General features: G+C 43.6%; 1 protein-coding gene across 1 annotated transcript; it reads right to left on the minus strand.

Moving 5' to 3' along the window:
* Positions 1 to 323: 323 nt before the first annotated feature.
* On the minus strand, positions 324 to 15,314 carry LOC109869555 (differentially expressed in FDCP 6 homolog). Its single transcript, XM_020459775.2, has 11 exons — positions 15,128 to 15,314; positions 6,872 to 7,012; positions 6,512 to 6,697; positions 4,943 to 5,170; positions 4,635 to 4,781; positions 4,269 to 4,377; positions 3,741 to 4,039; positions 3,344 to 3,510; positions 2,267 to 2,465; positions 1,704 to 1,794; positions 324 to 935 (listed from the first exon to the last, which is right to left on the minus strand). Exons 1-11 carry the CDS (start codon positions 15,221 to 15,223, stop codon positions 724 to 726), a joined length of 1,875 nt encoding a protein of 624 aa, XP_020315364.1. The 5' UTR covers positions 15,224 to 15,314; the 3' UTR covers positions 324 to 723.
* Between the last annotated feature and the right edge of the window lie 679 nt (positions 15,315 to 15,993).

Genomic DNA, 15,993 nt, shown 5'->3' on the forward strand with positions numbered 1-15,993 from the left:
GAGTGCAACTGAATATTAGGAAGGTGTTCCTAATATTTTGTACACTCAATGGATGCACAAATAAAAAGCAAGAGAATACCCTTGAATTTGACACGAACATTGAGAAACTGCCACGTCAATGTTGCATAATATGTAGGTAAGGCAGGCACCACAGAAAGAGCCTTGATCTCTGTTGACTTACAACGGAAACAGGAAATAGAGACCACAGAAGCAGTTTGCATTAGTTTCCCTCTACAAATCAGTCCTCTCTGTTTGCATATCGAGCCCAACCCGTTATCGTTTGACAATACTTTTAATGGAGACACACAGAGGCGAGTAAAAACTAGATTCCAAACCATTTAATCTGGTCCGCCAGCCAGCTCAATTGAGCCTGGGGACGAGGTTACAAACTACTAAGTAAATATATCTACAAAATTCATAGTGGTGCATTATGGTTCTTTCATTCTTCATTAAAACATGGAGATCTGTTATAACATACTGTGAGATAAGGTGAGAGAATAATACAAACTACTAAAAAGTTAATACAATTACAAAAATGTTTGTGGGAGAACATTTGAACAGTGTGTTTACTTTCCCTTTATCCTACCCAGCAATTGACAGGAAGTTAACCTAAAAATATGATTTCATACTAAAAGGTTCTCCACCTTGCTTTTCCATTAGAAAAAACACAAACAAAATAAACAGTTGATGAGTTAGGCTTTGACGAGAAGCACCATATGATCCTCAGGGAATGTCCATGTCTCCGTTAGAGGCCTGAGAGAGACGCCTCTCTTCTCTCTCTCCTTCACACCCCGACCCTGCACTGCTGCTGTTGTCCACGTTTTCCTTGCATTCCTCGTCTGGCTCCTCAGACCTCTGTCTCAGACGCAGACCTGGATCTCTCTGGGATGGGATCTGGAAGCTGGAGAAAGAGCCCCCCCCTGATGGTCTCTTCTCTAGAACCATGGGAGGGAGATCAGGAGACAGAACAACAAACATTTATTTTAACATATATGGAACTGAAGAAACAATGTCATCAAAGAAAACCAGGGTTGTCTGCAGCTAAAATATCAGTCACCCCCTGAAATGTAATTGGTCTAACTTGAAGCTGTCTAACTTTGGCAAAGATAGGAGACAGATCCATGTGATTCTGTGTCTGCCATGCAGGGAGAGTGGTGGCATGTCACCTGGTAAGGGTGACATGTAGAGTAGAGCCAGGGGGTTTCAGTTCAAAATATGATTAAGATCAATAAAATAGAAATGCACGAACGCGTCTTGTCTACACTATGTTTGAGGAAGACGTCTTCTAAAATGAGCTTGACAAACCCCAGCTGCTACCACCGTGAGAAAGAGGGACCTTTAGCATACTATACACCTACTACTGTAGGTCTTATCCACTACATGCTCTTTGTGCATAGTTAAAAGCCACCCAAACCACAAGGAAACGTAGGCTTATTCTAGTGACCTGATTGCATAAATCATGGCTGAGCACTTAGCAGCAGGCACTTGGCAGTGTACGCATCCCAAATGGCACCCGATTCCATTTATAGTGCAGTATTTTTGACCGGTCAAAATTTGGGACACGACCAGTGTTTATGTTGCAGATCGTGACTACTCCTCCTTGCTTTGTCTGCGCCTCAAACATGATAATATATCAAACCTAAGCTTTCTGTGTATGTTTTTTATAGTCAATGAAGACACTGGTGTGGTGTGACGTAGCCTACCTCCTGGTCCAATAGGACGCATCAGTCGGTTCATCTGAACATTCCAGTGTTTGACATTGGTGCTGGCCTGGCGAAGCTTCCTCTGGGCAGCCTATAAGAACACAAGACAGATTCAAAACACCCCCGCAAACACAGTAAAACTTACTTAATTCTCTCACTATCTCCCGCAATCCCATCCCTGCTCACATCCCACTTGGCAAAAACTGGTTGAATCAACGTTGTTTCCACCTAATTTTAACCCAGAAAATCTTTGACCACGTTGAATCAATGTGGAAAACTAATTGGATCGACCAGGACATTTCGTATTTTTTTCTCACAATTTTTTACCTAAAGCCAATGACATGGTGAATATTTTTAATTTCATGTTAAATTCACCATAGTTGACAACTCAACCAAATGTAAATCGAAACTAGACATTGAACTGACGTCTGTGCCCATTGGGATGTGATACCCAAATAGCCAGGGCTGTTTTGAAGTACCATTAACGTTGTGGTGACTCATCACTATATAACTATAACATTATGCACAGGTATTTATATTATATAGTGTATCTCTGCACTTACCACAACGTCCTGGTCGACCCTGTAGCGGTTGGCCCTGACCTCCTCCAGCTGCCTTTGGGCCTCCTCAAGAGCGCGGGACTTGTTCTCCATCTCTTGCCTTAGCTCCTGCTTCTCCCTCTGGGTCTTCAGGATGTACTCCTCCTGCTCCTCTTGCAGCGCCATCAGGGCCTTCATCTTGTCCTCCTCCTCAGACAGCAAACTGTACAATAAACGTATAGGACAAATAGAAAATCTTTAACTGGAAGACATACAGTAGATATGGCATTGTGTGGTAAGAAGTTGGACGAGACACATTTCATGTTTTTAGAAACGTGACACATGCAAACTCGCAATCATCTCTCAAAAAGTGTCCAGTAAAACACAGGCGCCCCCTAACGCTGTTGCTTATCTCCATTACTTTTCATTATATACTGTACAATGTTATGTAATTTTTTTAAAAGCATATATGAGCCTTTAATGTCGTATTACTTCATATTTGTATGCTATAGTTGCCTTGTCTGTGAGTGTTTTGGATCTTTGAGACAAGCAGAGAGCTTGGCGCTTGGTATTTGCAGTCACAAAATTAAATAGAACAGGTTAGGATCTGTATGTTTCCCATCGAGCAGTCAGTGAATAAATGCATCAAAGCACACTGCTTATTCTTACATGTAAGATTGTGACAGACACACCATGAACACCCTATCAGTGTCAACAGATCCTACAGATCGTAGCTAGACAACTTCCTCTGTTAAACTCAACTTCCTCAGGAACCTAACTAATGCAACAGCCTCTCTTCAACAGGAATCGGCTTCTCTTAACACCATCTATCTCTCTGCTGTGTACTGTGCTCTGTAAAAAGACATGCAGCTTTTACGTGCCAACTTGGTGCCTTCTCATACGATGACAGCAAGCCCTAAAATGAGCCTGTGTCTTGTAAGCAAAGTAGTGAGGGTACTAGGTTTGTGAGTGAGCGAAACAATGTCTGAGTGTGTCCAGCACCCTGCCCTCAGCCTGTGTGTGTGTGTATGCGAGAGTGTGTTGCGTGCGTGCGTGGGTAACTGCCTACCTGCGTGTGTGTGTGTGTGTGTATCCCTTTACCCAGTCTGTGCGTATCGAAAGACCTCTTCGTCCTGCCGAGCTTTGATCTCCTGCTGTAGAGCCTCCTCCAGACTTGTCTGCATCTCCTCCAGCTCCTTGATCCTCTTCCTCTGCCGCTCCGCCTCCTCCTCCTTCAGAACCATCTCTGCCTGCATGGTGGCCCGCGACTGGAAGAGGAGACCCACATCAGCATGGAACATCTAAACACCCACTCCTCCAGTCTGAATCAACCTCCACCCTTCTCCTGCGCAACACAGGTAAACATTGTGCAGTCGTCACTCTTCTCCATTCATCAACACTCCTCCACCTTTCTCCTCCAAGCAACCACACTCCTCTCTTCCCTCCACCCTCTCCTCCCCCGTACACTTCCTACACCCCTGCCCCTCCCAGTCTTCACCTCCTTTGCCTCGCGGAGCTGCACCTCCAGGGCCTGTTGCATCTCCTCATGATGCTGGCGCCGTCTCATCTCGTCCTGCTCCAGGAGGGCTTGGGCCTGCCTCTGCGCCTCCTTTAGGAGCTCCAGCTCGGCCAGCTTACGCTCCTTCTCCTCCTGCAGAGCCTGAAAACGTTGCTGCTCCTCCTCCTTGGCCAGCCGCCTCTTCTCCCGCTGCTCCCTCTGCTCCCTCCTCTTCAGCTTCAGGTCCTTGTGGAGAGAGGTCTTCCCTTCAGTGTGTAGACGGATGGCTGTCTGAATGGCTGGGGGTGAAGGGAGGGACAGGATGTCAGTACTCAGTATATGCTTACTGCTTGACTTTGAATAATCAACCCAGTAATCAACCCAACATATAGGGCAGGGGGAATCGTTGCCCTCACTACTTTTGTCATAAGTATGATAGTTGTTATAAGCTTGGTAATTCATCATACCCCTAAATAATTGTGTCAACAACATGTAAATGCTCAATTAACAAATGATTGATTGTGGTACCTGCAGTCCATTCCTGTCTCTGCTTGGTGTCCGAGGCACTCATCTCGTAGGTCTTGGACAGAGTTTTCAGACAGAACATACACCTCTTCCCATCCCGGTCTGACAGCACCTGATCAACAGGAGAAGTACTCATTGTGACACATTAGCACAATGTATATATATTTGTTGTACATTCATTGTAAATTCATTTCTATTTTTAGCTATTTCAAATTAAGCATATGAGGGAGGGATGTGTTTACCCTGTAGCTCTGATTGAATAAGTTATTCCTATCTGTCACCCATTCTCAAAAAGGAGCAGGCCCATCTCAGCTGTGCCTGTCCCCACTGCCCCACCCCAGGTCCCACCCCACCTCAAACCCAGCCTACCTCCACACAGCAGTTCCCATCCAGAGCAATGCTTCCCTGGCGCTCCTTGCGGTCCTCACTGGTGTAGTAATCCAGGGTAATCGGCCTCAGGGTGAACCAGCGCTCCTTCCAGTTCCTCCTCAGCTGACTCTTTTTCCACAGGTACCCCTGTAGGCAACAGAGTCAACCCACACAGAACTGACACAATCAACACACGTCACTGAAACAGAATTGGAGGTCACAGGCAGGTAGGCAGATGGCAAGAAATTCAGACAGGCAGACAGTATAGAGATGCTGTATTGTTGTTCTGTTGTTTTTAAGTACCCTACCTCTTTGAGGACATCAGCAACTATCTCCCTGTAGACCTCCTCTATGGCCATGCTGGTGATTTCCTGGCCCATGCCTCTGGTTATCTTCCCAGTGTTCATCATCTCCAGGAAGGACCAGACAGTGAAACCATTCTGTCGCACTGCATCCTGGGAGATGAAGTCTTCCAGCTCCACGCAGTTGAGCTCAACACTCATGGCCATGCAAATCTTCTTCAGGAGATATTCCACCTGAATAATTCAAACAAAACACAAATAATTTGTTTGTAAAAGGGATGAATTGGTTTATGGGGGGAATGGTTGCCTGAGTCTCAATCTCGATCTTGTTTATTTTAATAGTCCGTCACGACTCAAGATAATATTTGGATGATAATGTAACCTATGCTTTTGTTTTCAGTGAAACCACCCCGACTGTTGGTTGTTACTCTGAGGCACTGTAGTGCCCTGCTCTGAAATCTGTGGCTTATCACAATCATACTGCCAACACCGGTTGTGAAAAACAGACTAGAGGCTGAAACCAAAAGCCATGCTACAAGTGACATATACAAGCCCATATTTAGGTTTTGAAAGACACACAGCAATCAGTAGGAAGAAAAACATTCCTCACGGGTTTGCTATATTTAGCAACCCTCTCTCAGAGCATTTCGTATTATTCTATACGTAATTCTGACACTATTTAGTATGATACTGTATGTTACGTTTTGTATGTTATGTATTCATTTGTGGATATCCATCACCCATTACGTAAGTTGTTACAAATTACAATTCGTATTATATGTTACGAATTTCCAAAACATGTAATATGTTACAAATTCTAGCTGGATGGCTAGGTGGCTAACATTAGTAATCTGGCTAACATTAGCGAGACTAGGGGTTAGGGGTTAAGTTTAGGAGTTAGGTTAAAGGGTTAGAGGAAGGGTTAGCTAAAAGGGTTAAGGTTAGGGGAAGGGTTAGCTAACATGCTAAGTAGTTGCAAAGTAGCTCAAAAGTAATAAGTAGTTGAAAAGTTGCTAAAGTTGTCCATAATGAGATACGAATTCAAACTTTGGGTTGCTAGATGTTCGCGTTACACGCACGCCCAACCTCCCTACTTTTGTTTTTGCCTTAAGTAACCTTACCAAATGTAACATATCATACTGATTTACATTTACTATGTTACGTCTAGTCTATGAGAGCAGGCTGTATAGAGGTTTGGCAGATAAATACTACATTTTACATTTAAGTAATTTAGCAGACGCTCTTATCCAGAGTGACTTACAGGATCAATTATGGTTAAGTGCCTTGCTCAAGGGCACAGACAGATTTTTCACCGAACATTAGTCTGCGATTTGAACCAGAGACCTTTCGGTTATTGGTCCAATGAACTTAACCGCTAGGCTACCTGCTGCCCCTACACTTAAATACTACAATTAGAATGAGTGTTTGGATTTGGTTACAGCGGTTTTGAAAGTTAGTGATGGACCTTTTCCCTTTTTAAGTGACTAAATGTATTAGCTTCCATCCACTGTATTCTAGGTGAATTTGTTGTATAATACGCTACAGAACCCAGCATGCTTTGTATACATAACTCACCTCATCAGGAACCATAACGAGAGGGTATTTATCCTCTGACAGAAAGTTAAACAGACTCCAGAGATGAAAGGCATCTTTCCCTGGCAACACGTTCTTATTGTCCTTCGCTGGTTTGTAGTTCTTCTTAGCAGTGAGAGTCCAGCACAGTTCATCAACCTGTTCTTTCACAAAACAGCCCTCTTCAACCTGTGAAGCATAATAAAACAGCACTGAGTAAGGAAAATGTACCTAGCATTTTTTTAGCTCTCTTTTCCTTCTGTATAAACCAAGTGGTGGCATCTGGGTACACAAACAAAATAAAAGGAACGACTGAGGCAAAAATGTAAGGTGACTTGGGTGTGTTTGTGTACATGACTTTACCTTGTCCAGTATGTATTTGTTGAGGTAAGGCATGTACCCCTGGCTGGAGACCGGTCCATCGTCATCATCCCTGAAATGTTCTTCCAGAGCCACCGGGTCGTGAGGGATGGACAGAACCGTACACAAGTTATGTGATAGGACCTAGAACACACAAACGACAGGGTTGTGAGGGCTGTTCACTCCCTTGTCGTCGGGCAAACAGTATCGGAGCATGAGGTCTGATACCCACAGGCACAGAGACCGTTTCTATCTACAAGCCATCAGACTGCTAAATAATTGAACTGGACTGACCACCTGCTCTGTTTCTCCGCACCTTAGCACACACACACACATTCATGGTTCCTTCTATTAAGGCAAATTGTCCAGGTCCTGAGGCAGCAAAGCATCACCATCACCATCGTACTACCACCACCAGACTTGACTGTTGGTTAAAGGTTCTCACTGTGGAATGCAGTGTTTGGTTTTCGGCAGGCATAAAAGTTACACTTTTGACTGATCTGTCTATAAAACATTCTTCAAAGAGTCTTGATGATCATCCAGGTGCTTTTTGGTCAACTTTTTTGGATGAGATGGGTCTCACTATGTCTGGCAAAAACCAAACACTGCATTCCACAGTAAGAACTTCATACCAATCGTCAAGCATGGCGGTGGTACTGTAGTGTGATGGTTTGGGGAATGTCAGGCCATCCGTCTGTGAGCTGAAGTGGAAGCACAGCTGGGTCATGCAGCAAGACAATGATCCAAAACACACAATCAAGTCTACATGAAAATGGTTAAAAATCTAAAAATGTGACGTTTTAGAATGGCGTAGTCAAAGTCCAGACCTAATCACGATTGAGATATTGTGGCAGGACTTGAAACGAGCAGTTCATGCTTGAAAACCCACAGATGTTGCTGAGTTAAAGCAGTTCTGCATACAAGAGTGGGCAACAATTCCTCCACAGCGATGTGAGAAACTGATCAACTACAGTGAGGGAAAAAAGTATTTGATCCCCTACTGATCTTGTACGTTTGCCCACTGACAAATAAATTACCAGTCTATAATTTTAATGGAAGGTTTATTTGAACAGTGAGAGACAGAATAACAAACAAAAAAATCTGAAAAATGCATATCAAAAATATTATAAATTGATTTGCATTTTAATGATGGAAATAAGTATTTGACCCCCTCTCAATCAGAAAGATTTCTGGCTCATAGGTGTCTTTTATATAGGTAACGAGCTGAGATTAGGAGCACACTCAAAGGGAGCGCTCCTAATCTCAGTTTGTTACCTGTATAAAAGACACCTGTCCACAGAAGCAATCAATCAATCAAATTCCAAACTCTCCACCATGGCAAAGACCAAAGAGCTTGCCAAGGATGTCAGGGACAAGATTGTAGACCTACACAAGGCTGGAATGGTCTACAAGACCATCGCCAAGCAGCTTGGTGAGAAGGTGACAACAGTTGGTGCGATTATTCGCAAATGGAAGAAACACAAAAGAACTGTCAATCTCACACGGCCTGGGGCTCCATGCAAGATCTTACCTCATGGAGTTGCAATGATCATGAGAACGGTGAGGAATCAGCCCAGAACTACACGGGAGGATCTTGTCAATGATTTCAATGCAGCTGGGACCATAGTCACCAAGAAAACAATTAGTAACACACTACGCCGTGAAAGACTGAAATCTTGCAGCGCCCGCAAGGTCTCCCTGCTCAAGAAAGCACACAAACATACCCGTCTGAAGTTTGCCAATGAACATCTGAATGATTCAGAGGACAACTGGGTGAAAGTGTTGTGGTCAGATGAGACCAAAATTGAGCTCTTTGGCATCAACTCAACTTGCCGTGTTTGGAGGAGGAGGAATGCTTGGAGGAGAAGGAACACCATCCCCACCGTCAAACATGGAGGTGGAAACATTATGCTTTGGGGGTGTTTTTCTGCTAAGGGGACAGGACAACTTCACCGCATCAAAGGGACGATGGACGGGGCCATGTACCGTCAAATCTTGGGTGAGAACCTCCTTCCCTTAGCCAGGGCATTGAAAATGGGTCATGGATGGGTATTCCAGCATGACAATGACCCAAAATGCACGGCCAAGGCAACAAAGGAGTGGCTCAAGAAGAAGCACATTAAGGTCCTGGAGTGGCCTAGCCAGTCTCCAGACCTTAATCCCATAGAAAATCTGTGGAGGGAGCTGAAGGTTCGAGTTGCCAAACGTCAGCCTCAAAACCTTAATGACTTGGAGAAGATCTGCAAAGAGGAGGGGGACAAAATCCCTTCTGAGATGTGTGCAAACCTGGTGGCCAACTACAAGAAATGTCTGGGTTTTGCCACCAAGCACTAAGTCATGTTTTGCAGAGGGGTCAAATACTTATTGTTCAAATAAACCTACCATTAAAATTATAGACTGATCATTTCTTTGTCAGTGGGCAAACATACAAAATCAGCAGGGGATCAAATAGTTTTCTCCCTCACTGTACAGGAAGCATTTGGTTGCAGTCATTGCAGCTAAAGGTGGCACAACCCGTTATTGAGTGTAAGGGGGCAATTACTTTTAAACACTGGGAAATTGGGTGTTGCATAACTTTGATAATTAAATAAGTATCCTTTTTTTGTTATTTGTAAAGTCAGGTTCCCTTTATCTAATATTAGGTTTTGGTTGAAGATCGGATAACAATCAGTATCAAAAAGAGTTTCACGGCAGTGTAGATGAGATACAGCAAAATGTATATTGAAAATAAGTTACATATCAAGTTTAAATCTTTGGTAGATCCTTTTAAAAACTGTGACTTGTCTGTCAGACAGATGTGGCGTACAGTAAAAAGAGAAATTCTTTGCCGGTTTATGAAGGAACTGAAACACAAAAGCTGAATCATGAAAGTATTTTAGTCTTCTATAAAAAGCAAAAAAGTTAGTTTACATATTCTAGGGAATTTGGGGGGTAGCCCCGACCAGAACTCAAACCCTGGTCCCGCGACTGGCAAGCCAACACCTTAGCCGTTACAACGAGATCTGAACCCTTTGACAAGATCGCTAAGTGTTGGGTTAGGGTTGCTACAATATCTATGATTTACCCATAAAAATTTCATTCAAGAGTGGTTCTCACACGCACAACAATGTTTCAACTGCCATTTAGACCTCAGAGAAAATACAATGCTATTCCTGTGAAGTTTATAGTTTTTCAAGAGAGCATCAATAAATAACTGGAGGCTTATTGAAATAGAATTGGAGACAATCCTTTTTTTTTGAGAGGGAAGGGGGGTTAGAGTCAGTGCACCCAGCTCACATCTTTTGAAACATCACATCCTGTCTTCCTCTCCTTCTCCCCCAACATGATACAGCTCAGCTCAGTTTGGCTAAGTAGATTTTTAAAAAGCTTTATGACTCCCTGGTCTCTGGACTGACTGGGCCATACTCCAGACCAGAGTACTTAGCCTCGATAAACCTAACTGCATGGTTCTGGTCTGGACAATACTCTAGACTAGAGCCTGCCCCATCACCAGTATGACGGGATAGGCTTTGTCACAAGGTTCTAGTAGTTAAAGCCAGTAGCACATGGCTGAACGTAGGGCCGAATGGATAGATGGAGGGTAATGTAATGATTATATATCCAACTTTCTACAGCACTACTTTGTCAATAACAATAAGCACTGAAGATGTACATGACCATAGTATTGAAGACAATGTGTGACACATTCTATTCCATTCACCACCTCTTTGGTCATGTTCAGTGCCACAGTACCAATTGCACTGTATGTGGTGACAACATGGACCAGTCTGGGTACAACTTGGTGATAAGGGCTCTTATTCATAGAAACACTGAGAGCAAACTGTTACTTGTCAGCTCCACGCTCGCATTGCCTCTAAAACACAAGCACACATTGTTCACTCTCACTATCATTTCTGTTTTGCTCCCCATAGGAAACATCTTCATCACTGAGTCAGCCATCTACAGTACATTACCAAAAGTATGTGGACACCTGCTTGTCGAACATCTCAAACCAACTCTTTACTGTTATAACAGCCTCCACTCTTCAGGGAAGGCTTTCCACTAGATGTTGGAACATTTCTGCAGGGACTTGCTTCCATTCAGCCACAAGAGCATTTGTGAGGTCGGGCACGGATGTTGGGAGATTAGACCTGGCTCGCAGTTGGCGTTCCAATTCATCTCAAAAGGTGTTTGATGGGGTTGAGGACAGGACTCTATGCAGGCCAGTCAAGTTCTTCCACTCCGATTTCGACAAACCTTGTCGGAGTGAGCGCCCTGATTCTAGTTTGTGAGCTAGGCAGGCTACTGCCTGGGAAGGTCATCCACTCAGAAGTACGAGATGGGGCGGGGGGCGGGGGTAGGTTGACCTCAGGTCTCCCCACTGGAAGTCCGAGGTGGGGGGAGCGGGGGAATCTATCAAATAGCACACCTCTAACTTTATACAGTACTAATGCAATTAGTAAAATCAGTCACACTACAAAATGCTACCAAATAAACCACAATTAATTTATAATACTGTGAATATATAGTTTCACAGACATATTGTTTTTTCTGGTTTGTGTGAAATCATTAAGAATAATATAAAACCAGTCTGCACACCAGCAGGGTGAATTGGTTTAGTCTTGACTTTTGGTTGACAGTGTTGGGGGATGGGTAATGTATTGATGCTCGAGTGCCAAATCAACACAAATTTGTTTCCATTTGTCTTTGTTACTTATTTTTGTTACTTATTTTTGCATATATTTTTATATAGTTTTAAATGTTCTGATTATTTATTTGTGTTGTTCAAAATCTTAATAAAAATTACAGTTAATGCAGAATTGTGCTTTTTTTGTTGTTGGGGAGGTTCGCCCTTGGAGCCATACAAGCTAGAACTGCCACTGCACAGGGGCATTGTCATGCTGAAACAGGAAAGGGCCTTCTCCAAGCTGTTGCCACAAAGTTGGAAGCACATTAACATCTAGAATGTCATTGTATGCTGTAGCATTAAGATTTTCCTTCACTGGAACTAAGTGGCCTAGCCCGAACCATGAAAAACAGCACCAGACAATTATTACTCCTCCACCAAACTTTACAGTTGGCACTATGCATTCAGACAGGTAGTGTTTTTCTGGTATCCGCCAAACCCAAATTCGTCCATAGGACTACCAGATGGTGAAGCGTGATTCATCACTCCAGAGAACGCGTTTCCACTGCTCAAATGGCACTGAGCTTTACACCACACCAGCTGACGCTTGGCATTGCTCATAGTGATTTTAGTTGTGTGAGGCTACTCGGCCATGGAAACCCATTTCATAATGCTCCTGACGAACAGTTATTCTGTTGACATTGCTTCCAGAGGCACTTTGGAACTCGGTAGTGAGTGTTGCAACTGAGGACTGACGATTTTTACACACTTCAGCACTCGACAGTCCCGTTCTGTGAGCTTGTGTAGCCTACCACTTCGTGGTTGAGCCTAGATGTTTCCAATTCACAATAACAGCACTTACAGTTGACCACGGCAGAAATTTGATGAACTGACTTGTTGGAAAGGTGGCATCCTATGACGGTGCCACTTTGAAAGTAACTGAGCTTTTCAGTAAGGCCATTCTACTGCCTGTGTGCTCAATTTTATACACCTGTCAAAATGGGTGTGGCTGAAACAGCAGAATCAACCAATTTTAATGGGTGTTCAAATACTTTTATATACAGTGCCTTCGGAAATTATTCAGACCCCTTGACTTTTCCCACATTTGTTACGTTACAGCCTTATTCTTAAATTGATTAAATGTTTTTTTTTCTATCATCAATCTACACACAGTACCCCATAATGACAAAACGAAAACGGGTTTTTAGATATAAAGAATTACAAATAAAAACCGAAATACCTTATTTACATAAGTATTCAGACCCTTTGCTGTGAGACTCAAAATGTAGGTTTCCTGGTTTCCATTGATCATCCTTGAGATGTTTCTACACATTGATATGAGTCCGCCTGTGGTAAATTCAATTGACTGGATATGATTTAGAAAGGCACACACCTGTCTATATAAGGTCCTACAGGTGACAGTGCATGTAAGAGCAAAAACCAAGCCAATGAGGTTGAAGGAATTGTCTGTAGAGCTCCGAGACAGGATTATGTCGAGGCACAGATCTGGAGAAGGGTACCAAAACATTTCTGCAGCATTGAAGGTCCCCAAGAACACAGTGGCCTCCATCATTCTTAAATGGAAGAAGTTTGGAGCCACCAAGACTCTTCAATCGAGGTAGAAGGGAGGTGACTTTGACAGAGCTCTAGAGTTCCTCCGTGGAGATTGGAGAACCTGCCAGAAGGACAACCATCTCCACCAATCAGGCCTTTATGGTAGTGGCCAGACGGAAGCCACTCCTCAGTAGAAGGCACGTGACAGCCCACTTGGAGTTAGCCAAAAGGCACCTAAAGGACTCTCAGACCATGAGAAACAAGATTCTCTGGTCTGATAAATTAAGATGGACCTTTTTTTCTTTTTCTCCCCAATTTCGTGGTATCCAATTGTTGTAGTAGCTACTATCTTGTCTCATCGCTACAACTCCCGTACGGGCTCAGGAGAGACGAAGGTTGAGAGTCATGCGTCCTCCGATACACAACCCAACCAGCCGTACTGCTTCTTAACACAGCGCGCATCCAACCCGGAAGCCAGCCGCACCAATGTGTCGGAGGGTACACCGTGCACCTGGCAACCTTGGTTAGCGCGCGCTGCGCCCGACCCGCCACAGGAGTCGCTGGTGCGCAATGAGACAAGGACATCCCTACCGACCAAGCCCTCCCTAACCCAGACGACGCTAGGCCAATTGTGCGTCGCCCCACGGACCTCCCGGTCGCTGCCGGTTACGACAGAGCCTGGGCGCAAACCCAGGGACTCTGATGGCACAGCTGGCGCTGCAGTACAGCGCCCTTAACCACTGCGCCACCCGGGAGGCAAGATGGACCTTTTTGGCCTGAATGCCAAGTGTCACGTCTGGAGGAAACCTGGCACCTTCCCTACAGTGAAGCATGGTGGTGACAGCATCATGCTGTGGGGATGTTTTTCAGTGGCAGGGACTGGGTGACTAGTCGGGATCGAGGGAAAGATGAATGGAGCAAAGTACAGAGAGATCCTTGATGAAAACCTGCTCCAGAGTGCTCAGGACCTCAGACTGGGGTGAAGGTTCACTTTGCAACAGGACAACGACCCTAAGCACAGAGCCAAGACAACACAGGCTTCCGGACTACTATCTGAATGTCCTTGAGTGACCCAGCCAGAGCCCGGACTTTAACCCGATCGAACATCTCTGGAGAGACCTGAAAATAGCTGTGCAGCGACACTCCCCCTCCAACCTGACAGAGCTTGAGAGGATCTGCAGAGAAGAATAGAAGAAACTCCCCAAATACAGGTGTGCCAAGCTTCTAGCTGTCATACCCAGAAGACTCAATGTTGTAATCGCTGCCAAAGGTGCATCAACAAAGTACTGCGTAAAGGGTCTGAATACTTATGTAAATATGACATTTCCAGGGGGGGGTTTATATATCCACATTAGCAAAAAATAATTGCTTTGTCATTATGGCGTATTATGTGTAGATTGATGAGGTAAAAAAATATCTATTTTAGAATAAGGCTGTAATATAACAAAATGTAGAAAAAGTCAATGTTTCTGAATACTTTCTGAAGGCACTGAATATAGTATATAACAATGTGAGAACATGACTTTAAATAGAACCATGAGGAAAGATGTAGGAAATGCTATGCTGAAGCACTGAAATTCGCACAGAAGAACAATGTTTCTTAACACTCTCTGAACTATTTGAGAATATTTCCAATGGCAAACCAGTTGGAGAATGTTCCGTGAACATTAACTAAATTTAAATTAAATGTGACCATTTTAGGAAACGTTCTGTTAAATTAATGAAATAACAAGAAAATAACGCTTTTTTGTCAAGTTCCTTAAATGTGTTAAGAATGTTCCAAAGCCAAGCAACTATCCTGCACCATTCCCAGAAAGTTGTGGGAAGGTCAACATATGGTTCCCAGAACGTTATGTGCTTGCTGGGTCAGGACCTGTTCTGCTCATCATCCAATGTCAATAAATGTATATTTTTGTGGATCCAGTTCACTTTATATATTGTTGGCTGACTCCAGCTACCTTAAGAAGAGAAGATTAATATGATGTTCCTGAGGTCGGACATTAGACAGCAAGGGTGCCTGGATAGAAGAAAGAGCCCCAAAGCATTGGTCCAAAAAAACTCATAAAATCTACCTTTACCTAATGTAACCAGGTACTTACCTTAAGTTGAGACTTTGACACTTTCCCACTCTTCTCTAGATCCAAGGCTGTGAAACCATACCAAATGGACTTGAGGAGCTCTGAGCGTAGGTCCATGTCTACAGCAGCATAACTTTCCGTTTTTCTCCTTCTTTTACAGCTTTTTTTTCTCTCCTCTCCCCTCCTCTTGATACGTGGCCCTATGTATGACAGCCGACAGTCACCCACACACACCCTGTACTGTGGCTCGTGAGGACATGTGCTGACAGCACTACAATCCAATCAGTCTCAGCTACCCCACCTGCTGGTGGGGCAGAACACTGCAGGTAGGGGTCCACAATCATATCAAATGAAATTGTATTTGTCACATGCGCCGAATACAACAGCTGTAGACCTTACCTTGAAATGCTTACTTACAAGCCCTTAACCAGCAATGCAGTTCAAGAAATAGAGTTAAGCGCACAGTTGCTTAGGAGCCTGTAAAACGGCAGCCTGCGCCATTATTATGCTTTGCAAAAAGTATTCACTCTTTTAATTTCTTCACGTTGTATTGTGTTACAAAGTGGGATTAAAAACAAGTCATTGTACATTTTTTGTCATCAAAATACTCTGGAGTGTCAAAGGGGAAGATTTTAAGATAAATAAAGAATAACCAAACTATAATCGTTGCTGAAGTATTCAGCCCCTCTGTTTAGGCAAGCTTAAATGAGTTCATCTGTAAAATGTGGCTCAACAAATCACATAATAAGATACATGGCCTCACTCTGTGTGAAATAATAGGGGTTGACATGATTTTTGAATGACTAACCTTTCCTCTGTCCCCCATACATACAGCATCTGTAAGGTCCCTCAGTCAAGTATTGCATTTCAAGCACAGATTCAAATAC

Source organism: Oncorhynchus kisutch, linkage group LG24 (assembly GCF_002021735.2).
Source record: "Oncorhynchus kisutch isolate 150728-3 linkage group LG24, Okis_V2, whole genome shotgun sequence".
Taxonomy (NCBI): Eukaryota; Metazoa; Chordata; class Actinopteri; order Salmoniformes; family Salmonidae; genus Oncorhynchus; species Oncorhynchus kisutch.